At 38.7% G+C, this 27727-nt stretch overlaps 4 protein-coding genes and 1 pseudogene across 4 annotated transcripts; 1 reads left to right on the forward strand and 4 right to left on the reverse strand.

Moving 5' to 3' along the window:
• The first annotated feature begins 349 nt into the window (after nucleotides 1-349).
• On the forward strand, nucleotides 350-7779 carry LOC133716475 (vacuolar protein sorting-associated protein 35A-like). Its single transcript, XM_062143185.1, has 21 exons — nucleotides 350-555; nucleotides 649-745; nucleotides 866-989; nucleotides 1549-1734; nucleotides 1832-1919; nucleotides 2111-2167; nucleotides 2264-2353; nucleotides 2469-2591; nucleotides 3082-3216; nucleotides 4302-4418; nucleotides 4835-5074; nucleotides 5173-5238; nucleotides 5406-5495; nucleotides 5593-5682; nucleotides 5963-6061; nucleotides 6196-6264; nucleotides 6346-6426; nucleotides 6536-6643; nucleotides 6726-6829; nucleotides 7120-7233; nucleotides 7313-7779. The coding sequence occupies exons 1-21, from the start codon at nucleotides 463-465 to the stop codon at nucleotides 7521-7523; spliced, it is 2382 nt and encodes a 793-aa protein (XP_061999169.1). The 5' UTR covers nucleotides 350-462; the 3' UTR covers nucleotides 7524-7779.
• Nucleotides 7780-8636: 857 nt separating this feature from the next.
• On the reverse strand, nucleotides 8637-11501 carry LOC133716538 (rac-like GTP-binding protein ARAC1). Its single transcript, XM_062143243.1, has 7 exons — nucleotides 11028-11501; nucleotides 10116-10203; nucleotides 9916-10025; nucleotides 9659-9722; nucleotides 9315-9379; nucleotides 9168-9233; nucleotides 8637-9077 (listed from the first exon to the last, which is right to left on the reverse strand). The coding sequence occupies exons 1-7, from the start codon at nucleotides 11124-11126 to the stop codon at nucleotides 8976-8978; spliced, it is 594 nt and encodes a 197-aa protein (XP_061999227.1). The 5' UTR covers nucleotides 11127-11501; the 3' UTR covers nucleotides 8637-8975.
• A 1870-nt stretch (nucleotides 11502-13371) lies between these two features.
• LOC133740172 (3-dehydroquinate synthase, chloroplastic-like) lies at nucleotides 13372-16728 on the reverse strand (annotated as a pseudogene).
• A 1543-nt stretch (nucleotides 16729-18271) lies between these two features.
• LOC133716494 (3-dehydroquinate synthase, chloroplastic-like) lies at nucleotides 18272-21086 on the reverse strand. Its single transcript, XM_062143200.1, has 8 exons — nucleotides 20651-21086; nucleotides 20190-20340; nucleotides 19931-20098; nucleotides 19617-19843; nucleotides 19210-19333; nucleotides 19011-19073; nucleotides 18789-18932; nucleotides 18272-18678 (listed from the first exon to the last, which is right to left on the reverse strand). Exons 1-8 carry the CDS (start codon nucleotides 20977-20979, stop codon nucleotides 18547-18549), a joined length of 1338 nt encoding a protein of 445 aa, XP_061999184.1. The 5' UTR covers nucleotides 20980-21086; the 3' UTR covers nucleotides 18272-18546.
• Nucleotides 21087-21866: 780 nt separating this feature from the next.
• Nucleotides 21867-23640, reverse strand: LOC133716485 (uncharacterized). Its single transcript, XM_062143189.1, has one exon. It carries the CDS (start codon nucleotides 23606-23608, stop codon nucleotides 21917-21919), a length of 1692 nt encoding a protein of 563 aa, XP_061999173.1. The 5' UTR covers nucleotides 23609-23640; the 3' UTR covers nucleotides 21867-21916.
• Nucleotides 23641-27727: the final 4087 nt, after the last annotated feature.

A 27727-nucleotide genomic window follows, 5' to 3' on the forward strand; every position in this document is an offset into this window, starting at 1 on the left:
AACTTTTCTGGTAACTTTTCTTATGTTACCAAACATCAGAATTGAAAGTTTTTTTTTTTTTTTTTTTTTTTTTTTTTTTTTTTGAGGGGAAGGTAGAAGAAGACCCCTACACAATCAGAATTGAAAGTTCTTAGAATATTTTATTTCCGTTCTTACGGAAAAGACCAAAAAATTACTTTCCTTTCGGTGAAGTGTGAACCAAACAATGCCTCAGCTATAGCATTTGAGTAGGAGATGAAAACCCGAATGGGCATTTAGCGACCCGGATAAAGAAAGTGACCGACCCATCAAAACCGGGTCGGGAGCCAAATTGCACAGTCCAAATAGAAGTATAGAACTATAGAAGTGCGGTTGGGGCCAAAACCCAGACTGGTCAAATACTCCAAAACGCAATCTCGCGGTGACAGAGGAGAGAGAGAGAGAAAGAGTGACCCAGACCGAGACCGAGAAAGAAAGAAGACGATGATCTCCGACGGAGTTGAAGACGAAGAGAAGTACCTGGCCGCCGGAATCGCCGGCCTTCAACAGAATGCCTTCTACATGCATCGCGCGCTGGTAAACTCCCACCAAACCTTTTCAATTCTCTTACCTCTCAAATTCCACACCTCGTTTCTCTCGCCTCACAAACCCTAATTTCTTTCTCTTCAGGACTCCAACAATCTCAGGGACGCTCTCAAGTACTCGGCTCAGATGCTATCGGAGCTCCGCACCTCCAAGCTTTCGCCTCACAAATACTACGAGCTCTGTAAGTTTCACTCTTCCTCATCTTCGATCTAGTGAGATTAAGCAAACTGTCTCTGCTTCGTGTTGCATAATGTGTTTGCTCATCTGATTTGTGTGGTTTTCGATGATGATGATGCGTCAGATATGCGTGCGTTTGATGAATTGAGGAAACTGGAGATGTTCTTCAAGGAGGAGGCTCGGCGCGGTTGCTCTATTATTGATCTGTATGAGCTTGTGCAGCATGCTGGTAACATATTGCCCAGATTGTAAGTCTCAATTTCGTAAAAGCCTTTACTTACATGTTAATCTTCAGTTGCACATTTATCATTTGTTTAACTTATTTCGATAAGAGGCTAATGCTCGGCCTCACTATATTGATATTCTGATCTTATTTCTTCACATACTGTATTTCTGATAGTTTTAAGTTCGGTTAATATGATACAAGTTGAAAACCGGCTAGTAGTGATGCTTGTAAGTTATAAATATGACCCATGACTTTTAAACAGGAAGTACCATTGATTGTTTTATCGGTTATCGATCTCTATGTAGTTTAGTTCTGCGGGAGTTGGTTGATTTGTGACGGTTGTCGTTTCTCTGTATTTCTTTGACTGTAATGGACACATCTATAGTAAGCAAGTAGATGGAAAGTTACTGTGGTGATGGAGCTTAGACAGCGGGATAAATAGAATGGGAGAAAATAAGTGGGTGAATAGTAACTGAGTTTTATTGTAACTAACAAGTCATAGCGTTGATAAGAGAAAGGAAAAAAAAAAGTAGCTATAGCATTTCCGTGGTCTTATATCTGAATTTCATGTTCTCTGTCAGATATCTACTGTGTACAGTAGGATCTGTTTACATCAAATCTAAGGAAGCTCCTGCTAAGGATGTCCTGAAAGATCTTGTGGAAATGTCGCGTGGCATTCAGAATCCTGTACGTGGGCTCTTTTTAAGGAGTTACCTTTCTCAAGTCAGTAGGGATAAGTTGCCTGATATTGGGTCGGAGTATGAAGGGTAAGGAAATCTGATACTCATTATAGTTAGCTTGTTAGTGTGTTAGGTAACATGAATGTGATGGACTTGATTTGTTGATACTCCTTGACTTGTGCAGGGATGCGGATACTGTCAGGGATGCTGTTGAGTTTGTTCTCCAAAACTTCACTGAGATGAACAAGCTTTGGGTGCGGATGCAACATCAGGTTGGTTGATACTTCTGTGATCGCTCTCAGGTTTAGACATGCATGGGTACCACAATGCTTGCATGTCTTGAAGGTAAAATATGTCATGAGGGCATGATTTCTGGTCATGCAGGTGTTGTAGTGCTTGTGAATCATTCATACTCTTAGCTGATCCTGAGTTGAGGCTTGCTCTCGACCTTTGTGGTCTGCAGGGGCCTGCTAGGGAAAAGGAGAGACGGGAGAAAGAAAGGAGCGAGCTACGTGATCTTGTAATGTCACTAACTGATAACTGGTTGATTTCACTGCAAAATATTGTGCACGTATACAGTGTACACTTACCGAAGGCTTCTCTCTTGTCCCTTTAGGTTGGTAAAAACCTGCATGTTCTCAGTCAGATAGAAGGTGTTGATCTGGATTTGTACAAAGAGACCGTGCTTCCCAGAGTCCTGGAGCAGGTCTGATTGATGTCTTTTTCTCTATCTTATTATTTGATTTTTTTTTTAGTGCTTATGATGTGTGACTACCTGCCTACCGTAAAAGTTGGATTCATCACCTTGATTTTTTTAACAGGTTGTCAATTGTAAAGATGAGCTGGCACAGTTTTATTTGGTGGATTGCATTATTCAAGTCTTTCCTGATGAGTACCACTTGCAAACTCTTGATATATTGTTGGGTGCTTGCCCCCAACTTCAGGTAACTAACATCATATGGACAGACTTCATTATAATTAATGTTACTGTATTGCATTTTACACTTTCGTCTTGCTTGCATTCATGGGTAATTTGCATAGATCATTTGTCACTGAAGTTTGTCATTTGTTTGGTCTTGGAATTTATGTTACTCCACCAGAGGTCGGTGTTATGACATGCTGGCTTATTTGAAGAACATGGCTAAACATATAGAATTTCATAGGAAAAGAGATAGAATATTTCATCTCCTAGAATGTATTCAAAGAGTGTTATATTCATCTGTTTCAAATAAACTAAGTTCATGTCAGGATTAAATTCGATGAACTTCAACGGGTGTACACTTCGGAAAATATTTTGTCTGCATATTGATTTTGCTTAAGAATGTTGTCCCATTACATAAATTTTGTGATTTTGTAACCACCATCATTTTCTTTTGATTTAACTATTACTATTACTTTTTGTTCTTTTACATTATGTGAATTTTTGTTATGCAGCCATCTGTTGATATCAAGACAGTGCTATCCCAGTTAATGGAAAGGCTTTCCAACTATGCTGCCTCAAGCATAGAAGTGTTGCCCGAGTTCTTACAAGTAGAAGCTTTTTCTAAACTGAGCAATGCGATTGGAAAGGTAAATCTTGCGTTTGATAAATTGGCAATCAATTTTTGGGTAGCGCAGAGTAGGGTTTTACTATGGGTAAACAATAGTTAATGGGTTTTAAAGGCTAAATGATATTTGAGAAGTTGCATCAATGAATTTTCTTTGGGCCTAGTCATAAACGTAGTGTCTTCTAGTATGGTTCTTGTTGAAACAACATTTTGATAGAATATTAAGGATTAGAGCTTCACGTGATGAAACAATTCCCTCCACACATTTATAACAATAAATTTCTTAGGACACATTCCTAGTAATATGCAATGTGATGATATTAACTAGACAGATAAATTAAGCAGACTTTTATTTATTGAAGAAAATTTAATGCGAACTCAGCAAATCTCACTTGGATTTCAATCGAAGTCAAAGCTTGGTCAACTGATTTGCGACCTGAACCCAACATAGTTGGACTTACTTTCAATGAAAGTCGGGTGGACTGGAACCTGGTTGACTTAGTTTGGCCTGGATTCCTAGACAATGATTGATGGGTTACCGTAAGTGGTGTAGTGAATTGATGTTGGTTTTTCTTGGAAAAGAGAAGTAAAGAGGGTGAAAGGTAGAGGAAGAGGAACAAGAGGGATCAGAGTCTCAATCTTCTATAATCCAAGTTTGTCTCCAAAGAGTTGCAGTAGGATATGTTTGTAGGGGTCAATAAGCACTAATAACAAATCTTTGTCAAATTGAATTATTTAGTTCCTGATCAGCTTCCAATTTAAATCAAATTAATATCCGACATTGCTTAATCAAATCTGAAACCAAATTACATTAAAGGAATCTGAAATTTTGAACCACTCAATGTCAACTGTTGTGTGTTATGGATTTTGATGATGCTCATGCCTAGTCATGCACCTTGATTTTTCTTCATGGCAGTTTGAAGTTGTTGTTTTCCTTTACATGTTTGGATCTCAATGAGTTGATCTTTCTCTCTGGTACTTGGTTGTATCCTTGGATTTAGTCACATTTCACCATTTCCTCTGTTTCAATATAATCTTTTATTCATATCTTGTGACATTATTAAATATCTACCCATCGATAATGTTCTCTCTTTTTTGATATCGCAGGTGATTGAAGCGCACGTTGACATGCCTGTAATTGGTGTTGTTACTTTGTACTCATCCCTTCTTAAATTTACTCTCCATGTGCATCCGGATCGACTTGATTATGCTGATCAAGTGTTGGTATGTTCCCTTTATGTAGTGCTTGTTTCTGTGTTGTACTCATATGTACACACCATCCTTGTTTTGGTGCCATTTAGTTAAAGCTGAAAATAATGTCTTTCACAGCCACAAATAGCCAACTATAGATGGTAACTATAATTTTGATTGTCATACACTCATACGCCATAGCTGCAACTAGCCAACACTGATTGTAGAATTTCCTTTTGTAAGGATGAACCCTTGCTTTCCCTCTGTGTGATATACTAGATTTAGTTCTCGTAATTGAGTTTCCTGGTGCTGGTAGATACAGGTCTCTTTTCAGGTTATTGTACATATTGATCAATAGGTTGTTTATCATCGGATACTTTTAGACGTTGAATAAGAATGGTCAGCACTCAGCACAGATGTAAATTTGTTCTATTTTTCTTACTCTCCAGGGGTCATTTGTTAAGAAGCTCTCCGGAAAAGGAAAAATTGAAGACAGCAGGGCAACAAAACAAGTTGTTGCACTTTTAAGTGCTCCATTGGAGAAATATAATGATATTGTGACTGCTTTGAAGCTTACAAATTATCCCCGTGTCATGGAATTCCTTGATACTGGAACAAATAAAGTCATGGCAACTGTTATAATACAAAGCATTATGAAAAATACAACTCATATATTAACTGCTGAGAAGGTATGTGTTACTCATTGTTTTTCCTTTCCTCTCAGTTTGCTTCTCAATACCATGAAATGCCGCTCTCTTTCTATATTCATTCTTTGTTGTTTTTATAGGTCGAGGCATTGTTTGAATTAATAAAAGGACTTATCGAGGATTTGGATGGGACTCTTCATGATGAGGTGATTTATCAATATGTTGCTGATCATGCATTTGCTAATGATATAAAATACGTTTTTAGGCTTCTACAAAAATGTGCTTATTGCTTCTTAGTGTAATCTAAAGTTATCCAATTTTTTATTGTGTTATTAATACAATTGGGTAAATATGTCTTTCCTTTCAACTCTAGGTTGATGAAGATGATTTCAAGGAGGAGCAGAATTCTGTTGCGAGACTTATTCAAATGTTCCATAATGAAGATCCAGAAGAGATGTTTAAAGTATCTGATCCGTCAAATATAAAATTTATTTGAGTCATCCTTGAATCATATTTTATGAGAGCATCAGTTCAGGTTTTGATGTTGTCCATAATTGCAGATCATAGGTACTGTGCGGAAGCACATCATGTCTGGAGGACCAAAGCGCCTACCCTTTACTGTCCCTCCCCTAGTCTTTAATTCTCTAAAGGTTTGTTTCCATCTACCCATATTGTGAAACAGTTAAGCATCATATAGTTATTTGTTGTAGCATTGTAGTCAAAGTTCTGTCCTGTAAAAAATTTGTGGATTGCTCATAGAATTCTTTCAAAAGCATTGGAGCTTGTACCAAATAAAAGGAGAATGGCCTTTATGTGCCCCCCACTCCTCTCTCCTTTTTCTTCTCTTCTTTTCTCGGATCTATTCTTCATGTAATTAATGGAATTCTTCAAAGTCTTAATCTGTGTCTGGTATTTATCTTGAATGTGCAGTTGGTCAGGCAATTGCAAGGAGGACATGAAGATAAAGAAAATCCTTTTGGAGAAGAAGCGTCGACTACACCAAAGAAAATTTTTCAGCTCTTGTCTCAGGTAATTTTTTGTTTTTTTTGGTGAGAACCTCAGGTGAATTGTTAGTGAAAATAAGGATAGCTTTTATATTATGTATGAGCTTAGACTTTGATATTTCTAAGCTGTCTTGTAATTCTTCTGGCTTATTGTTTCAGACTATTGAGGCTCTGTTGAATGTGCCAGCTCCTGAGTTAGCTTTACGGCTGTACTTGCAATGTGCTGAGGTATATTGAGATTTCAGTTTATAAATAAATGGAATACCTTGCTTATGTTCTCCCTGATTAAATGCCGATGGTTTTGATTAGGCTGCAAATGACTGTGATTTAGAACCTGTTGCGTACGAATTCTTCACCCAAGCATATATTCTCTATGAAGAAGAAATTTCAGTAAGTTTCGCCTTTGGAAACTATCTTTTTGGTTTGTTACTGTATTATAACAACACTTGTTGGACTCTATTCCGTCTAAATTTCTTGTTTGCATGCATTGGCTGTATAGGATTCGAAAGCACAGGTGACTGCAATTCATTTGATAATTGGGACTCTCCAGAGGATGCATGTATTTGGTGTTGAGAACAGAGATACTTTAACTCACAAAGCCACAGGGGTAATCCTATTTTCATTACTTTATGAGTTTATGGGCTTTCTGTCCTTTCTATAACCCTACTTACTGGCTTGAATTTGAGCAGTATTCGGCAAAGCTTTTAAAGAAGCCTGATCAGTGCCGAGCTGTTTATGCTTGCTCGCATCTTTTCTGGGTTGACGATCAGGAGAACATGAAGGATGGGGAAAGGTGAGATTATCATGCGTTTAACTTTTGTAATTATAAGTATTAGTCATGCTTATGCCTGTTGTACTTGACATTTGATGACTGCAAGGCATTTTTCTTAATTTCCCATGTCACCGGAAGTTAAGCTCTCTGAACTTTTATGTTCTTATTTCAAGTATGATTGTGTGTAAATTTAAGAAAATGGTGTTTCGGCAATTGTAGTTGTTTTAGGAGTATTTTAGGGATTTAGAGTTTTCTTTTAGTTTCCTTATTGTTTTTGTTGTTTAACGTTCTTTATACAAACTTCTATGCAGGGTACTGATTTGCCTAAAGAGAGCTTTAAGGATTGCAAACGCTGCCCAGCAGATGGCCAACGCAACCCGTGGTAGCACCGGTTCAGCGACACTCTTCGTTGAAATACTGAACAAGTAATAGTTCCCAACCTGATTGTACACCAAAGCTCAACTTTTCTATGATAGAGTAGGGTCTGACGTTATTATGTTTCAGGTACCTTTATTTCTTTGAGAAGGGCAACCCACAGATAACTGTTGCTTCTGTACAAAGCCTGATTGAATTGATTACTACTGAAATGCAAAGCGACTCAACCCCAGCAGAGTCGGCTACAAATGCATTCTTTGCCAGCACGATGCGGTACATTCAATTCCAGAAGCAGAAAGGTGGCGCAGTTGGTGAAAAATATGAGCAAATCAAGGTGTGACTTGTGACGGACTGGATGACAAATGTAGTTAATTTGAGAGCTGTAGATAAGTTTCACTTGCCGAAGGTTGTGAACTCATTTCAGTCTTTTGACTGTTTGTTTTGTCGAGAGAATCAAACACATGCTTTGCCCCCTGATGTTGTTCAGTGGGGCCAACGAGATTTCTGACTGGTGCAAGCAGTCATTTGCCTAGGAAGTTTGTATGCCGATTGTGCTATTACAATGTACAACATATATCGAATTAGCTTTACTCTGAGCTTCATCTGTTAGTTTACAAAGCTTTCATGGTCAATAAATTGAGTCTGAGCAGAGGCACTGTCATTTATCTAGAGGTTGTTTCCCTTTTTGGGGAGGATAATATACTCATCCGTGCTCTTAGTTTTGTTCATTCTTGATATAGTCTCGAAACTTAAAAGGCGGGCCACGATGAGGTCTTCGTTCTATGAGTATTTTCACTCATATTCATTAGGGCTAGACTGTTAAAAGCTTTGAAACGGTGCATTACACACTCCCAAAGAGGACACTGGAGCCGAAAGCCATGAACCATTGTTATTACTAGATTGATAACTTTTTCGCTTAAGTGTCATATTCCGGACAATCATAGTGTTGAAAGTTGAAACTCGTAGAGCTGAATGAGACCAACATGCTTCGCTTAAGATTAACGATCTGTGGCAAGAGGATCATATTAAATTAGTGCGTCTACTGATCTTCAAGTTTTCTAAACCATTTGAGCCAAAACTAGGTAGTTGGTACCATATGCACATCCCTCACCACACATGAAAATCGGCATCAAGCTTAAGGGAATATCCTGTAAAATTTTGTCACTTCGACCCCAACCTACTAGGGCACGGAAGAGTTTCAAACTTTAGAATCTTGAATATTACTAAACCTCATCTACAAGCTCACCCATTTTGGAAGTTCTCGTTTGTAGGGTTGGGTTTTCTTTACAGAGCCCACAGTATAACACATGTAAATATCAGCTGATCTGTAAATTTTAGTCTCTACTACCGTTCTTCCCCTACTATCCAACAACACTATGAGAGTTTGAGGCTCTGTAACAAGGCCAGGCCCAAAAACGAAAGGGTAAAGGACCCATATACTTACACCCAAGCCTTCAACCACAACAATAGTAATAAATATAAACCGTGTCCATGCAAAACAAGGTCGTTTTCCTAACTGGGAGTCCAGCCTATTAATACATAACTGAAATTAAAACCGCAGTTAAGAAAAAGTTGGAAACCATACAATTCAACAATAAGAGATCACAACAATTCTAAGAATGCAACACCAAACCACCTGATGCTTCATAGAGACCTAGAGTATTGTCGGACAGGAACAACTGACTGACTCCAACTTCTTCATGACAAAAGGGAAAAAGATTAGGGGAGAAAGGGGGCGGGAGGGGAATACAGGCAGAATGGATGGTCATTATCTCTTTACACCTATTTCCAATCACAATATGGAGCATGCCTTCTGCGCTTTCCCTTTCTTTTTCTTCTGCTTGGGAGGTTGAAGGACAACCCTTATGGCTGCATCGAACACCCCTTTCACATTCTGCAGTTACAATTCCACATTTGTAAATGAGATGTCTAGGCATGAAAAAGCCCTTCACAGAATGCAGTTACAAGTTCAGATTTCAAATACCTGCTGTGTTTTTGAACTGCACTCAATGTATGCTGGTGCTCCAATTAGCTTCCTGAGCTCCTCTCCCTGGAAAGGCAGAGATATAAATCTCACATAAAAAGGGAAACAAAGTACAGAAATAAATAATACACAAGTCGAGAACATTACTTGAGCGGTAGTAATAGGCACAGCACCCGGATGGTCAATAAAGAACTGCTTGTCATCCCGCAGATCTGCCTCATTAAAAGTTTTATGAAAGAAAGAAAGTAAGAAGTGTCCTGATTAAAGATAATCATTAAACACAGTGGCTAGAATCACCATTAATTGAAAAATCTTGAAAACAAAATACTGGACCCAACCCAGCATCCATCTCAAGCTAAAGAGAAAGATATACTTCCAAGTTCCAATATGGCAGCAATTGAAAAAGGCATATCTAACAGTGAAAACAATGATCAAGCACTGGTATCCACCTTTTGGCATAAAAGCAATGGTTTAAAAAGATAAATCTTTACCAAGCTTGGTTCCAACAAGAATGATTGGAACACCAGGCGCATAGTGCTTCAATTCCGGGATCCACTGGAAATGAAATCAACATATTTGAAATTTATCAGCAGATCATCAATTGTAAAGCAAAAATGATCATTATCTATTGGCACATTATTCTGTTTACTCCTCCGAATGAGGTACCAGTGTGTAGAAAAAAATTAAAGAGTAATTTCAGGATATAGAGGGAGAGCGCCAATGATCATACTACAGAGAACATCCTCACCTTCTTGGACACATTTTCATAGCTGGCCTTGCTAATCAGGGAGAATGCCAGTATAAAAACATCAGCCCCACGATAACTCAAGGGTCTTAATCTATTATAGTCCTCCTGTCCTGTTCCACATAATACAAATTCAGGACTAGAAAATCAGGGTGGGGAAGGAAAAATACAGAACAAAACAACTAAACTAAAGTGCATTTTACCAGCTGTATCCCACAACCCAAGGTTAACAGTGCTCCCATTGACAACCACGTTTGCACTAAAATTGTCGAAAACAGTAGGCACGTAATCCTGTTTGCCACCAAGATGCAAAAGAAAAGAGTCACCAAAAGTACAACATTAGGAAACATTCTCTTACTCCATATTCAACTTTCAGAATATGCAATCACAACACCGTTGCATGAACTAGGAAAGTTCGAACAAATTAGCCAGAAAGTGTGAAAATCTAATATCTATGTCTAAGAGGTGAAATGGGTGTTGCAAAATGAAAACACAAGGGCAAAAAAAAAAAAAAAAAAAACCAAAAACCATGAAAAGAACATTGCACTTCTTATGAACAACTTGATTCCAGATACAACACAAACATGGATGAATTAAGATCAACAGCACAAACTACAGGATCTCAACGAAACACAATCACTAAGAATGAAAACACACACCATCACTATCTTCATAACATTCAAAATGGAGATGCTGAGCTCCCCATCCAAAGAAAATTCCTTTTGACCAAATTTAATCCAATTTCAACTATGCTCTCCCAAATTTAGCCTAAACCAATTGAGCCTCGCTACAAAGATTAAACTACTGATAAAACATTACAAAAATACGTCAAAATTAATGCAATTTCAATTCATCTCATTACCAAGATCGAGCTAAAGAAACCCAACAACTTAAAAAAGAAGATTCACCTCAAAAGGAAGCTAATTTCAACAAAAAAAATCCACCAATAAAAAAACTACCAAAAATTCCTTTCCATTTCCAAATAACCAAACAAAACTTTCACTCAATTTAATCACCAAAAACCTTCCCACGTATCACAACCCCAAGAAAATCTGAAAATTAAAGAACCAGAAAGAAGAAGAACAAAAAAAAGGGCAATGGGGGTTGAAACTCACGGTGGGGAAGGTGTTGCTGGTGTAGGAGATAAGCAGACACGTCTTGCCCACAGCTCCGTCGCCAACAGTCACACACTTTATGAACCTGGACGCGCTCATTTTCGATTTCCGGCTCTCACTTTCCCAAAGTAGAAAGAAACCCAAGCCCCAGATCTTCACCTGAGGACCCGATCTTCTTCTTCTTGCTCTCCTCCTCCTCCTTCCTCCGCTGCTTCAACTACACATCTGTGCGATCGAAACCCAGCACCCAATCTCAGAGACGATGATCGAAACCCTAACCCTAAATTTGGAACAGAGAGAGAAAAAGAGAGATGGGGGATTTTGTGGGAAGCTAAATTGAAAATGTGGTTGGAGTTGGAGATCAAAGAAAGAGAAACAAACACAAAAGTTCGGAGCTTTTTTTTTTTTTTTGGCCGCGAAATTTTTTTGCCGCTGGAAGCGTTCGTTTTAGCGAAACGGATTATTCGCCAACAAAAAAAAAAATTGGGGCTCCTTTTCCCCTTTTTTTTTCTTTTTTTTTTTTTCTGCGCGATGATCGCGAGGAAGTTCCGGGTTTATTGTTGGATCGGGCCGGATCTAACTCCTTGGGGGGATGAAATATTTGTGGTGTTTCATCATCTTATATATTCCTTTGTGGATTTTGAAGGATAAGACTCCCCAATTTAGGAATGTTGATTCGTCCAACTCTTCGTATGTATTTTAACGATTTTATTTTTGTGTTTGTAATTTCGTAAATTGTAATTTACATGTGATGATGTCAATTTGTTATGATCGATGACATGTCTTCTATTATTATTATGTTTAAAATTTCATAATTTACATATATTTATATCTTATTGTATATATTGTAACTACTTATCGTATAAATTCAGGGTGATACTAGAACATCAACATTCTAAATACATGAATCTCATAACACGTGTCTAGCTATATTTTATTGTAAATTTTTTTTCTTCTCGTTTTGAAACATTTGATTAGTAGATTTGAAAAGATTGAGCTCACCAAATCCACAGGGATCAACTTTCCGTAGTTGGAGCTTATCTGGCTTGTACTTGAAGAAATGATTAAATCTAATCATGGAGATTTCTTATATGTGGAGTTGATGAGGTTGGTTAAGCCTGCAAATTCTACTACTCCAACCACCTCAGCTGTCACCATTGATGAGAAGGCATAGGTTGGTTGGAATGGATTTGGAAGAGTACTAGTAGTACTACCCCACTTCAAAGGACTTTTCTTAAAAAGAAATTTCAACAATAGTGTATCCCATTTTCCCCTCTTTTAAGTTTTCTTCAAGACTCACAAGCAACCAAAATGTCTTGATTGGTCTTCTGAACATTGGTTGTTGTTACATAGCCTCTTTTTGTTGCCCTGAGCTAATCTCATCATCATGTCCCACGAGGCAATCAAAATCAGCCCGATCGAGAAGACTTGTCGAACTCAAGCAGTATGAGAGGTAAGATTGTAGAACTTAGGTTGAAGAGTTTAATTTGGTAGACAGAGCAAACTTTTACATCAGATATATTTGTGTTACCATATCGTGCTAGTTGCTACCTAGTAGACAGGTCTACAATCGAGGATGTGATCCATCAGATATCATAGTCTTCCTAACATAAACTTCTGCCGTGGAAAATATCAGGTTGCAAATCAATCTGCCAAACCATCCTTCATTGACGACATCCAAAAGAGAATATAAATCAGTAAAATTTATATATCCATCTGCCAAACCAAAAATCATGATTCCAGCTGATACTTGGATTTATTGTTCATATTCCATAATTCCTAAAATTACAACTTGGTAAAGACTTTAAATTACAAGAAGACAAGTAAAATTTGCAAAAATTATAAATACATAAAATAAGGGTGCGTCTACAGTATATTAATGTATCGATATATAAAAGATATATATAATACACTAATTTGATACCGGGGTAGACTAACTTCATACACCTTTTCAAAAAAAAAAAAACTTCATGCATCAGTGGATTAATTTTTTTTTTTTTTTTATCTTGAGTTGCTCTACGACCGTAGAGAATTTATCTATTGATAATCCGCTATATGAAATTAGTCTATATTTAATGTACCGACATATTAAAATTATATATATATTTTTTTAACAAAATACGTTAATACAGCATAGAGTTTTGTGGAAAACAAAAGGGTTTAAACTTTGCACAGCAGACGACCATGTAAGACTTGCAAACGTGGACCACATGATCACTATCAGGAGTTCAGGACTAGTACAGGACTACAGGGATGATTGGATGACAACAAAGTGCAAAACAAAGGGTTAAAACTTGCACGTAAATAGTACTACTGGACTGGTACAAGATCAACCACACGAGAATCAAGACTTGCGAAATGCGTGGGGTGTTTGGTTAAGGGTCTTTCTATCCTAGTCACCAGTGAAAACACAGTTGCCCAAAGGACCCTTCAGAAGGACGAGCCTTAGCAACCCATCAGCTTATTCAGATACCTTCTTATCAAGTTGCCATAAGAAAGACGACATACATCAAAACAATGATAAAGTAATTTGTGCTTCGCAATCAAAATCACTTGACAGTAGTTGGGGTGTCTCAAATCCTAAGAGACACATTTGCAAGGTTCTCATTATTCCATGTAGGAATTAAATTCTCAACAAGATCGAGCGCGCGCATGAAGACTTTCTTACCGCCATCAAAGACTTGAACGTCTCAAGAGTCATGGATTCAGGAGGGCCAATAGGTAAGTTGGCCTGTTCCACAATGTTGTCAACTCGCTTGACAAGTGAATCATCAATCCAACCAAGGCGGTAGGACATATTAACAGCCATAACCTAATTAAACAAAATAGGACACAATCGATGGACTTAATTTGAATACTGAAGAAATTAAGATTTTGTATGGATGAACTAGCTAGTGCATGCGAATCCCGTAGCTAGGGAGAGGATCATATATGTCATTACCATGCCAGCTGCAACAGCTTATCCATGGAACCACTTCCCATAGCCAACCGCGGTTTCTATTGCCTGAAAAGTCATGGTAAACAATGGCAAAAGATATTTAGGGTTTAGGCAAACAGTCGCAAAACTTTCGTTACAGATCGAGGAAGAACTAGCAGTACTTGCACCAAAACTCACATGGCCAAGCCCAAACGTACGTATGACCAAAATTAAGGATGGCCCTCAGTCCACCTTCTAGCTCATCCAAGGACACAGTCTCAGCCTTCATTTCACATGAGCGTTTTATAGCATAAGCCAGAGCATTTGGATCCCTGCAATATGGATCAGATCAGACGAATTAGACACGAACTAAGCAGCATCATGCATCAATAGACTAGCTAGACGTAAAATTGAAAGAAATAACTAAATGTACCGCGTATGTTACACATGTTGTTAAAGCCTTAAGCACACTAGTTGTCCCAGAAAATGCTAGCTTCAAACCATGGAGGAGGAATCGAATATGAAAATTAACTTCACTGTTCCTTAATTAGTCAATTTTTTTTTTATACGTAAGTACCTTGATATTAATGCATCCATATTCCTCTCCTGCCACTCAAAGAATTCTGCATCTCTAACAAGCCCCAGCTCAATTACTTCTGCAAGTCCTGATGCTAGCTAGTTCCCTATCTGGCAATGTGTTTATTGTGTCTGTGTCAATAAGCAGAGACTTGGGTTGGTAAATAGTACCAATCAAGTTCTTCCCAAGAGAGTGGTTAAACCTAGTTTTGCCCCCAGCAGAAGAATCAACCTGCAAGCCAACAATCGACCATTGGTGTATGAGAAATATATATCTGCATGCTCATGAACAGATCGATCCAAGTACGTATATATATGATTCATAATGTAATTAAGGACAAGAAATAATCAGCCATGCATGCATGCACGCAGAGACCGACCTGTGCCATAACAGTCGTCGGAATCTGAATGAAATTAAAACCGCGAAGGAAAGAAGCAGCGGCAAAGTCACACATGTCACCAATCACACCACCTCCAAGGGCAACAAATGTACATCGCCGGTCAAGTCTCGACTCAATAGCCTTGTCAAACACTTTCATAAGAGTGTCCTACCAGTTCAAGAACGTACATGGTTAATTACTGGCTAGCTTGTAATGCAAGCACCAAAATATATATATAGACACACACATGCCTGATCAGAAGCGGGCGTCTGCAAAACAGAAATAGTGCAGATTCGCGCCGTTGTCCATTCTCTCGCCTCGATTAGGCGCTGATGGCGGCTCTACTCTTGCCTCACGGAGACCAGGCTTCGATCTTGAGCTTCTTCTTGCCCGTGGACTCGTCGGCTATGAGTTTATAATCGACCTTGATGGTGTGTGAGTGCTAGCCGCCCAGACCTTCGATCTCGATCACCTTGGCCTTCATCTTCATGGTGACGCCGTCCGGGATGCCCAGGATCTCCTTCCGGCAAGAGCAGCGCCGCAGTCGGTGTGTGATGCAGCTGTGAGGATGGACGTCCGCACTTTTCTGTTTTGCAGACGTCCGCTTCTGAACGGCTCCGTGTGAGTGTGTTTATATATATATATATATATATATATACAGATTTTATCCAGAGCGAGGCATCACTTTGAAATTTCAGAGCGAGGTTAGGGTTTAGGGACACTTTTTGGTCACATATCCACATCTCGACCGTTCAGTCTTTAGGTACTAATGTATAGATCATCTATGCAAAATTTCAGCTAAATTGATGATCTTTAAGGTATATAACTCACTTAAACCAGTGGACGAATTGAATATGTTCAACCTAAACCGTACTAGCTTTAAGGTAGTTATCAATGCCTTAACGACCATCAATTTGGTTGAAATTTTGCAAAGATGATCTATACATTAGTAGCTAAAAACTGAACGGTCGAGATGTGGAAATGCGACCGAAAAGTGACTCTAAACCCTAACCTCGCTCTGAAATTTCAGAGCGAGGCATCGCTCTGGATAAGATCTGTATATATATATATATATAGAGGATTGCTCTGCTAAGGAACGGATTTCCATATTTTGACTAATTTTCGATCACATATTCACATCGTAACCGTTCAGTTTTTAGGTCCTAATGTATAAATTACTTCTGAAAATTTTCAGCCAAATTGATGATCATTAGGGTATCGAACTCGATTAAATCAATGAACGAACAAAATTTGTCCAACCTGAACCGTTCGTGTTCATAATTGTAAATTGCAGTTTTGGATACTTTAACGATCATCAATTTGGCTGAAAATTTGCAAAGATGATCTATACATTAGGACCTAAAAACTGAACGTTTAAGATATGAATATGTGATCGAAAAATGGTCAAAATATGGAAATCCGTTCCTTAGCTAAGGAACAGACCTCTTTAGCAGAGCAAGCATCTGTGTGGGTGTGTGTCTATATATATATATAATTAAAAAATCAAATTTAGGATACCCATCATGTTCTTATACTTCTCTCCGTCTGGTAGAATCAAGCTCTCAATTGAAACATTTGGGTTGTCTCTTGTTAAAGCATCGACATGTTTTTCTAAATACAATGGTGCAACTCTGTTGTTAGGCCATCTCCAGTAGGAGAGAGCTATATTGGGGCCAGGGCTATAATTTAGCCCCTATAAATATTATTCTTTATTCATAAACAAGTTAACCATCTCCAGCAAGGGCAAGTGTAAGGCAACGCTAAATTTTAGCCATTTCGGGGGGTGTTTGTTTCACCAGACTATCATGTTTATGCTATAGTAAGCCATGAATCATGTTTGGCGCTGTCTAAGACTAAGGAGCAGCAAGAACGAACAACAACAGAAGCAAACTAATTAATCATATGCACAATCCTCACAATTCACAACAGAATTGGGTCTGTCTCAACAACAGAAGCAAGCCATGAATCATACGCACAATCCTCACAATTCACAAAACAATTCTGAATCTCATAAATGAAGCAAAAGCAAGCAAATCAAACACAAATTGCAAAACCCTCTCCCATACCTGGAATTAAATTGGTTATGTCTCAAACTCTTCAATTCTTGCAGCCAACAACCAAATATCAATTGAGTCTTTCCAGACCTCCCAAAACTCAACGATTCATGGCAAATGAATTTCTGCAAAATCCTCCTTCACTCATCACTTTGGGCTTAATGGGTACTCGTCATCTCTGAATCTTTGTGTTTTGGCTGGCAGAAAACTTAGAGGGGATTGAAGGGGAGAGTGAAAAATTGAACCTGCAGAAGAGATGGAAGGAGACCCAAGTGAATAGTAGCAGAGTGAGAAAACCACGAAGCTGAAGCAAAGAGTCGAAGAGCGAAATTTTGGCTTCCACAGTCCGATGGTTTTTGGCATCGCTGTGGAAGAAGGTGAGAGCATGTTTTTAGGGACTCTGGAGTCTCATTTAATTGAGTCCCAGTTGTTGCCAAACACGGGTGGATGTCTGTTGGACTAGATAAGGCAGTCCACTCCCGTCCAATCCCACGAAACAAACAATGCCTTCAAGTTTTTTATGATTTTACATTATGTTTTTCAATTTTATGAATTTATTTTATTATAATAATATTTTAGTTTAGACTAAAATTATTTTTTGAGACAAGAGATAAGAGCCATTGTCAGCAGCCATGTTTAATTAAGCTGAATTGATGTTCGTTTTCTGTGAGCCTTACAAGAGCCAAAGAGCTACCTTCAGCCCGCCCCACCCCCTTTTGAATCTGGCCCTATTTATTTTAGACTTTTGTTGTTGAAGTTCATAATTTTTAAAAAATAGCTAGAGATCTCAACTGGTCTTCTGAACATTGGTTCAAGTTACCTCTCTTTGCTACACTAAGCAGATCTCATCATCATGAAGAAATAAAAAAGGAAAGGTAGCACTTAAGAGTTGCTCTACAAACCCAAAGAATCAAATGGGATTTTTGACCCAAGAATAATGGCCCAACTCAACTGGTATGAGAGGTAAGATGGTGGACTTAGGTTTAGGAGTTACGCTAGAGAAATCATTCTGTAGAAATGCATTATTGGGCTTTTAGGAGAACTCTAGTCATCAGGTTCGGCCATGATAGTCGGTTTTGAAAGATGTCAATTTCCGACCAAATGAATTAGTGCGGTGATGCGGAGTGGGGAATAAAAAGACCGACGCAACCATTTGTCCATTTACTTGAAAATTCAAGTTGTTCTAAAGAAACGAGTGCAGAATTTTATACACGCAATATGGGGAACAAATAGACCAGAGAAAATTTTGTACAGCACAGTCCAGAAGGTCTGAACTATAGATGATTCTTTGTACTAGTTTGCAGAGTGTGGTACAAATTTAGGACGAAGGCGGAAACATCTGCCGAACCATTTTCATTCACAATATCAATGTTTAAACAACTTAAGATCATATTTCCAGATACTTGGATTTATTGTTCACATTCAACAATTTCTAAAATTACATAGCCTCTACCTAAACTGTAGGAAGACCAGTGAAGGGCATCTAAACTAGGGGAGAGAGTACAGGGATGAACGGATGAGAACAAAGATACAAAACAAAGGTTCAAAACTTGCACATAAATGGTACTGGCACAAGATCAACCACATGCATATCAGGACTTGCAAAATGCATGGAGTGTTTCGTCCAGGGCCTTTCTATCATAGTCCCCTGTGAAAACACAATTTCCCAAAGGACCTTTCAGAAGGATCAGCCTTAGCAGTCCATCAGCTACCTTCTTATCAACCTGTCATAGGAGGATTAAATTAAAATCGAGAGCATGGAAAAAAGAACATTATACATATACATACATATATACTTAAAGCTAGAATATCTCTTACAGCACCATTTACTTACCGCCATCACAGCCTTGAACGTCTCCACAGTCACAGACTCAGGAGGGCCAATAGGTAGCTTGGCCTGTTTTACAATATTGTGAACTCGCTTCACTAGTGAATCATCAATCCAACCAAGGCGGTAGGACATATCAACAGCCATGACCTAAACATATGAGATAACGTTCATCATTGAAAAAAGATTTTTTAAGGAACAAAAGGTACAAAAGTAGAGGATTATTACCATGCCAGCTGCAACAGCTTCTCCATGGAACCACTTCCCATAGCCAACCCCTGTTTCTATTGCCTGAAACAACATGGTAAACAATGACAAAGAATTAATTCCTCTTGCAGATTATAGACCATCACATAAACACAGGTGGAAAACACTGGCAAAACTTGGATTATAAAGAAACAATTAGCCACTACAAAACAAAACTCACATGGCCAAATGTATGGCCCAAATTCAGAGTTGCCCTCAGTCCACCTTCCTTCTCATCCAAGGACACAACCTCAGCCTTATTTTCACATGAGCGCTTTATAGCATAAGCAAGAGCACTTGGATCCCTGCAATGGACTATATGAATTAGTCATGAAGTATCAAATAGACTAGATAAGGTCATAAAAAAAAAACAGGTCGAGATTTTTGAGGTCCGTCAACTGGAGCAGCTCATAAACATCATGTTTTACTAATGGTGAGATTGTGACTTGAGAAAATTTCAATAAAAAAGGGCCATGGGGGCACTTTTATATCCCAGAAAGATGTTTCTAGTCAAATGTCACCTGAACTATGAGGAATATGCATGCATAAATCTGGAAACTTCACTGTTCCTTAGTGTGAATATTATACCTTGCTATTAATGCGTCCATATTCCTCTCCTGCCACTCAAAGAATTCTGCATCTCTAATAAGTCCGTACTTAATGACTTCAGCAAGCCCTGATGCCAGTTCCCTATCTGGTAACGTATTTAGTGTGTCCGTGTCGATAAGCACACACTGGGGCTGGTAAAAAGCACCAATCAAGTTCTTCCCTAGAGGGTGGTTGATCCCAGTTTTTCCCCCAACAGAAGAATCAACCTGCAAGCCAAATAACATTCAACACATGAAAAATGCTGAACAGACGTGCATGATTCTCAAAAAGACAAGAAGTTATTAGTGATAGACCTGTGCCATAACAGTTGTCGGAATCTGAATGAAATTAACACCGCGAAGGAAAGAAGCAGCAGCGTAGCCACACATGTCACCAACCACACCACCTCCAAGGGCAACAAATGTACATCGCCGGTCCAGTCTTGACTCAATGGCCTTGTCAAACACTTTCATAAGAGTATCCTACCATTTCAAGAACATAATTACTCATAGTTCAGCCTCCAATAAACTACCTCGTGCACCAAATTTTAAATCAAAACATTCAGATACTCACCATGTCCTTGTACTTCTCCCCATCCGGTAAAATCACACTCTCAACTGTAACATTGGGGTTATCTTTCGTCAAAGCATCAACAACTTTGTCCAAATACAATGGCGCAACCGTGGTGTTAGTCACCACCAGCACTCTCTTTCCATGAACATGCCTACATTGAATTAAAAATCAAACCATAAGAACTAACACAACCCCCAAAACCACACTAGCCAATCACTCAAGTAAAGTTTTAATCTTTACTTCCTAGAATTTCAAGTACTTTTCTCATGATCTATTCCCTGTTACTAAAGCTAATCACTCCTAGTAAAAAACAAAACTTAATCTTTTCACTTCTGATGTATTTATCTCAGCCAAATAATCACAAAGCAGTAAAAATAACCAATTCCAACAGCATTTTGATAGAAACAATTAATCACTATACACCACAGTAAAAAGGTAAATAGAATTTTCAGAATTGAAACCTTTGGAGAAGCTCGGGTTGGTCAAGAAGTCCGGATCCAATGTAAATCGGGTAGCTCCGATTGCCCAAATCGACGTCCACAACGACCGGAGCCGCCGGACCCGTTTTACTCTGCGGTTGATCCACCAGCTGCGCCGAATTCGCCATTATCTTCGACTTCGATTTCGCTAGGCTAAGCTTAACGGAGCAATTGGAAGCGAAGGAAGACCGGAGAGCCGCGACGCCGGGGGTCTGGACCCGAAGAGAGAGCTCCGAGGGGTTGAAGAGTGAGGGTTTGGCGGTGGGCTTGGAGGAGAGGGAGATGGAGAAGGGGTTGGCGGTGGAGGCCATGGAGTCGGGTACGGGTCAGGGTCGGGTCGGGGTTGGGGTAGAGAAGAAGAGGAGGAGGTTAGAGTTGGTGTGAGGATGTGACATTGTGTTGTGGAAAAGAGGAGGGAAGATGAAGCGTTTTGTGGGGTTAGGTGAGTGGCGGTAATTTGAGGCAGCCACGAGACGGACCATTAGGTCCGGTCCGGTGGGATGATTTTCTCGTGATAAATTGGTTAGTAACCGTCACTGTTTTTCTCTTTGGCTCTGATGTCATATTTGGATTTCCGGTTAAGACGACAGTTTAGTAATTAAAGATGATCGTTCAATATTAGGGCTTGTTATAGAGGGGCGTTCCACCAATTAGGGTTTTAGATTTAGACAATTTGGTCGAAATAGTGCACCAAACGTACCATGCTAAACATAGATACCTCGTACATCGTTAGATCGAAATCACCATACGAATTAGCTATATATTAGAATAAAAATTCAGGAAATAAAATAAATCCGAGTTCAATCAGAAAACATTGTTTTTTATTTTGTAATGTGTCTATTTGTTCATATATATACCTAGCTACCATAAGTTCTGTTGATGATCTAGTTTGAAAGTTTGCCATAACTGTGCGTTTTGGGGATCGTTCTCTAATATTCCAACATGTTAGTTACCGAAAGGTCAGACACAAGCTTTGGTTGGTTGCTTATGTAAAGCCTAACCAACAGTTTTGCATATGGCCCCGCCGGGTCATCATTTCCCATAGATCTCTTAATTTAGTACATTAACAAGTTGAGTGATCTACAACTAAAAAAAAGTTGAGTGATCAAATGAGAGACTTAATTAAGGGATGTTCCTACAACAAAACGCCAATTAATCTCAATATATATATACATGGATTGAATAACAACATGCATTTTAGGGTTTAGTAAATTTAGGGTTTATAAGTACAAAAAAACAGTAAATTAATTAGGCAGAACTTTTTTTGCTTCTCAAGTTTTCCTTGAGCAATGCAAACTTTTTCTTGCATTGATTTGCGGTCTTCTCAGGAACAGCAGCAGCAATTCGCTCCCACCTCGCACCGCCGGATAGTTCCTTCGGAACAGTCTTCATTGCCTGAATCAGCGCCCTTTCTTGCTCAACAGACCACACATCATCCTGCTCCGAACTACTCGACGTTGATCCACTTGCAGACTTTTGATCATTGGGAGGAGGACGACTCGTACTAGTACTAGTACTAGTACTAGTCGATGACATAGATACCCCTTCTACTTCTATTCTTGTTGTGAGCGGCGAGTCAATAGATTTCGAAGGCTTCCTCTTCTCAAGAAAAGAGTCAAACGCTTTGCTATCATCAGGTTTCTTGAGAAGCACTGTCTTCATTGCCTTGAGAACTTCCTCCACGGATCTTCCGGTACCAATGTACTCCGAAACCACTTCCCACCTTCGCGGTGTTCCTTTGGGAAATTTCATCATCCCTTTCCTCAATAGCTCAATTTCTTCTTTCCCCCAAGGTCTCTCCTCCTTAACACTACCATTGACATTACCATTACTCTCATTCTCGTTCTGTGTTTGTTGTTGAGTACTACTTTTCTTATTCTCATCTTCTTCTCTCTTGATCTCGCTAACAATTTTTGCCAACCGGTCCATTAGCCCCTCATCTTTTCCGTCTTCAATTCTTTCACATACATTCCTAAGCTTTTCAAAATCAAACCACGTGCAAAGCCTTTCCACATCATCCTTCTCAAGACCATGCAACCCTACCGAGAGTGTTCGAAAACGACTCCTTTCCTTCTTCAAGAGTTTCCTCTCCCCCTCCTTAACCTTCTTCTGCTCCAAAGCCACTTCTGCAGCTCGCTTCTCCTCCTCCTCCCTCCGCCGCCTCTCCTCCTCAGCCGCCCTAGCCTCTGCTTCCTTCCTCATTTTCTTTTCCATCTTTTTCCTTTCCTTCTCGGCTTTCTCCTCTTCCTTCCTCCTCAATATCCTCGGGTCTTTCCCATAGGCATTGTCAGCGAGTCTCCGAATTCGTATATACTCCTGCCTCATAGCCCACTCTCTGTCACGTTTATACTGATACTTACCTGTGAAGTCTCTGCTGCTTTTGAAGCTGTACCAAAACTCATAGAACTTGTCCACTTCCTCCATAGGAGTTCTCTCGTTCCCTAAACCCGGCACCGGTTTCTTAGCCGACCACCGCGCGTTTCTTTCGAAAGCAGGACCAAACACCTTGAAGAAATCCCCCGGAGCACAGTCACTAGGGATTTCATCATCCACATCATGACGCTGATGCTGATGATGCTGATGATGATGATCTTCAGTAGGAGTACTAGTACTGCTATCAGTACTAGTATGCCCACCGGAGCTGGAGGAACTATAGATCCGTCCCGAGTCGTAGTTTCGTCTCTGGACCGGATCGCTCAATACCTCATATGCTGCTACGATTTTCTTGAAGTGGGTGTCGATCTCCTCCTTCTTGGCTTTTCTGGCCGCTTCGCTTTGCTCGGCGAGAATAAGGAAGGTGAGCTTGTCAGGATGATATTTCAAGGCGCTCTTGAGATAGGCCTTTCTAATCTGTTCTGGAGTGGCAGCTTCTCTTAGATCGCTTAAACCCAGCAAGGTATAATGATCTGCAGCTTGCTGTTTGCTGCCGTTAGAGCCCATGTTGAGTTTTGTGAGAGACGATTGAGATAATTCCTAGTCTGTGTTGATTGGAGTATTTATAAGAATATGGTGAACAGAACTAGAAATTGATAATCCGAGTAGGAATCGGAAATTAAATTAAAGAGTACGTATATTGAAAGACATCACAAACTTGTCCAACAAGTTACTTGTATATAACATCGCCTAATACAAGTTAGCTAAAGACTGTACATATCTATAGTTTAGGGTAAACTTAACCTTTCCTTGATTAATTTAGATATATAGTATGAATAATTGGAAATGGGGGCATGACGCCAACACTCTAAACTAGCTATTCAAGACCGAATGCGGCTACAAGTAAAAATAAATTACACAATACCAGTGGAATAGGGTTTATGAATAAAAAGAAGTAAAAATTAGTATAAATGAACATAGGATAGTTATTTAGCTAATTTTTGAATGTGCTGATCACTACATTAGTTTCATTGTCAAGGGTGAATTTTAAGGTTGGGCAATGTACTGAAAAATTATAGTGAATGTTATTTCACACACACTCCAAATGTCATATCCAAACTATTTAATTTGTACTTCCACTGCTAGTTCTCATTTTTTGACTTTTCATATTAAGGTTCAAAATTAACTTTCGTTTGAACAAACTAAAAGAGTCGCTCTTTAAACATGCTATCTACTTTAAGATAAAAATATTTTCTAGTAGGGGGCCTACTTGAATCTTAATTTCTAGTTTTTCAATCACTTTCTTTCAAGCATGTAAAAGGATCCGGATCCTCTCCTAACCTCATTCCCCTCCTAACCTGCCTAACCTTTTCATTAGATTTTGACACGTGGCCTATAATGAATCTAATGGTCTACAATAATTTAGTTTGTCTTTTTTTATTTTTTTTCTGTTCTTTATTTTTGTCTTCCTTCAGGCCTGAGCAATCGGCACCAATACAGTCGCAACTAATCAAGTAGGTTTCAATGAATTTGATGCAAAAGAGTTTTGTTTTCTGAAAATCTTGATGTGATTTGACAATGAAACTTTACAAGGGAGAACACCAATGGAACACCCAGCCCCCAAATCAAACCAATCGATTAGATCGAAACCCATATCAGATCATCTCAGTTTCTAATTCCACCAAAATCAGAACTAAAACGAGAAGAGATTGATGTAGAGCTGAAAACAAAAGGTGTGGGAGAGAGCGACCTTGCCGAAAACGATGTCGGAGGACCTGGAGAGCTACGGTGCCTCGATGGAGGTACTTGGAGAGGTTGTGAGAGCTGCTGGAGGTGGACGACGACGATGATCTGGAGTTGGTAGAGGAACAATCATCCTCGGAGACCGCCATTGACGATGTCTTCTAGGGTTTTCTGTATGTTGCTCAGAGAGTAAGAAAGAAAGAGTGGTTTAAATTTGTGAGAAATCAGAGCCGGCCTCTTTTGCCTTTATGCAGCAACCTCATTGCGTCGCCATTCCTTAAATCCTTTAGCTCTGCTCATTTGGTTGGGTTTTTCTCCAACTTAATACCCAGTTCAATTTCCATCTCCATTTGATTACAACTGGAATATTAAATCACATTGTTTGGCAATTGAGCTTCTATTATTGTTTCCATATTTTATGAGGGATTGTAGCACATTTTGGTTATCTTTCGATTTCAGAAAAAACAAAACTTTGATGGGTAGAGTTTTGATTTTTTTTGTGAAGCCATGGATATGTATGTATGTATGATAGAAGAACAGAGCTCCCACTGACCGAGAGATGGATGAAGAAGGAGAGAATAGAGGAGAGATAGAGTAGGACAAAAATCTGAAAAGGGTGTTATTGTAAAATTAGTAATTCAAGAAGATTTTACCCTTAGATGTGATATGAGCCACGTGTCAAAATCTAGTAAAAAACTTAGGTATGTTAGGAGGGGAATCAGCTTAGGAGAGGATCCTCTCCCCATGTAAAAAGGGAACCAAACTTGCTTTATGGCTGATGTCATTGCAAGTGTTGATCAGTTGATCATAGGTCTCCTTCTCAAACTCTGAGAGTTTAGTTCATGCCCTTCTTCTTAATGCTAGTCCACCTTTCTTGTTAGATAATTTAGGAATTGGTTGTATTAGAGGTGCTTGTTTGTAATTTTTTACCTTATCGAAAAAAAAAAATTAATTCTTTAGGATGGAAAAGAAAATATAACTCATTTTTCCGACGATCTTGATTATATATATACTATTATTAAGAGAAAAGACTTTGTTAGCCAGAATGGACGTGAAAAGACGACTAAATCCTTAGACCATAGAGTATCTAAAAATATCTTTTAATAAATAGAGGACATAATCGTAATAAGCAAAATAACAAAATCAAATTTTAATTTATTTTCCTCTAAAATCTCTCTCTATAACTTCCTAATTCCATAGCAAAAAAGGAAAAAAAAAACAAAAAAAATATTCCAAAACTCCCCACGTTTTCTCTAATGATTATTATTATTATTATTATTTTTCAAAATTAAACTCACACACAGAGTGTGTGTTTTGGTCTAGTATACTAGTCTGCAATCACGTGCTCTAGTGCTCTACATGTGTATGAAAAAATTTTGTTGTTAAAAAAAAAATAAATAAAAAAATAGATAGTTATTGCAAAAGAAACAGATTCAGTGGTAGTTATTGCAGAGAGAAAAGTGGGGGTTGGGGAAGCATTTCTTTTCAATTTTCTTAATAAAAATCTATTTTATAATTGTCCTATTTATCATTGTAATTTAATTTATTCTCAAAGTTTTTTAATCTTTCAGGGTTAAATTTGTCAAAATTTTCAATTTTGGCTAACAAAATCTATTCTCTTAATAATAGTATAGATATATATATATACAACCTTGCTCAGGTGCGGATATCCGCACCTAAGCAAAACGTACGGATTTCCTATTTTTACCCACTTTCTGATCATATTTTCACATCTTAACCGTTCCGTTTTTAGATCCTAATATATAGATCATCTCTACAAAATTTCAGCCAATTTGATGATTGTTAAGGCATCCAAAACTGCAATTTACACGAACGAACCGAATCTGTGGAACCGGAACCGTTCGTGTTTATAATGGTAAATTGCAGTTTTGGATGCCTTAACGATCATCAAATTGGCTGAAAATTTGCAGAAGTGATCTATACATTAGGATCTAAAAACTGAACGGTTAAGATGTGAAAATATGATCTGAAAGTGGGGAAAAACTGGAAATCCGCATATTTTGCTTAGGTGAGGATATCCGCAGCCAAGAAGGGCTGTATATATATATATTTTATACAGAGCGGAGTTCCGCTTTGAAATTAAGGAGTGAACTTCGAGTTTTGGGTCGCTTTTAGGTCGTATATCCACATCTCGACCGTTCAGTTTTTAGGTACTAGTGTATAGATCATCTCTGCAAATTTTCAGTCAAATTGATGATCATTAAGACATTGATAACTGCCTTAAAGCTAGTACGGTTCAGGTTGGACAGATTCAGTTCGTCGATTGGTTTAAGCGAGTTAGATACCTTAACGATCATCAATTTGGCTGAAAATTTGCAGAGATGATCTATACACTAGTACCTAAAAACTGAACGGTTGAGATGTGGATATGCGACCTAAAAGTGACCCAAAACTCAAAGTTCACTCCGTAATTTCAAAGCGGACCTCCGCTCTGGATAGGATCTGTATATATATATATATATACAGATCCTATCCAGAGCGAGGCCTCGCTTTGAAATTAAAGTGCGAGGTTGGAGTTTATGGTCACTTTTCGGTCTCATATCCACATATCAACCGTTCAGTTTTTAGGTACTAATGTATAGATCATCTCTGCAAAATTTCAGCCAAATTAATGATCTTTAAGCACTCCAAAGCCATTGAGAATAAGGATGTGTTCTTCCAAAGACGAAGACTCGTATTTACTGACCGGGAACATCATTACCTTGACTCTTTGGACCTTGACCAATTTCTCAACCAGAACCTCGCAGTTCTAAAGAATCGTAAGGAGAATAAGGATAATGTTGATGTTGATGGTCCAGTAGCAGTAGCTAGGGATGGGCACGAGCCGGGACGGGCTGAAATTGTTGTAATCCCGAAGCCCGTCTTGGAAGTAAAGTTCGGTACGGGCCGGGACGGTTTAGGCAGTTTTGAGAATTGATCTCG

This window comes from Rosa rugosa, chromosome 1 (assembly GCF_958449725.1).
Source record: "Rosa rugosa chromosome 1, drRosRugo1.1, whole genome shotgun sequence".
In the NCBI taxonomy this organism is placed as follows: Eukaryota; Viridiplantae; Streptophyta; class Magnoliopsida; order Rosales; family Rosaceae; genus Rosa; species Rosa rugosa.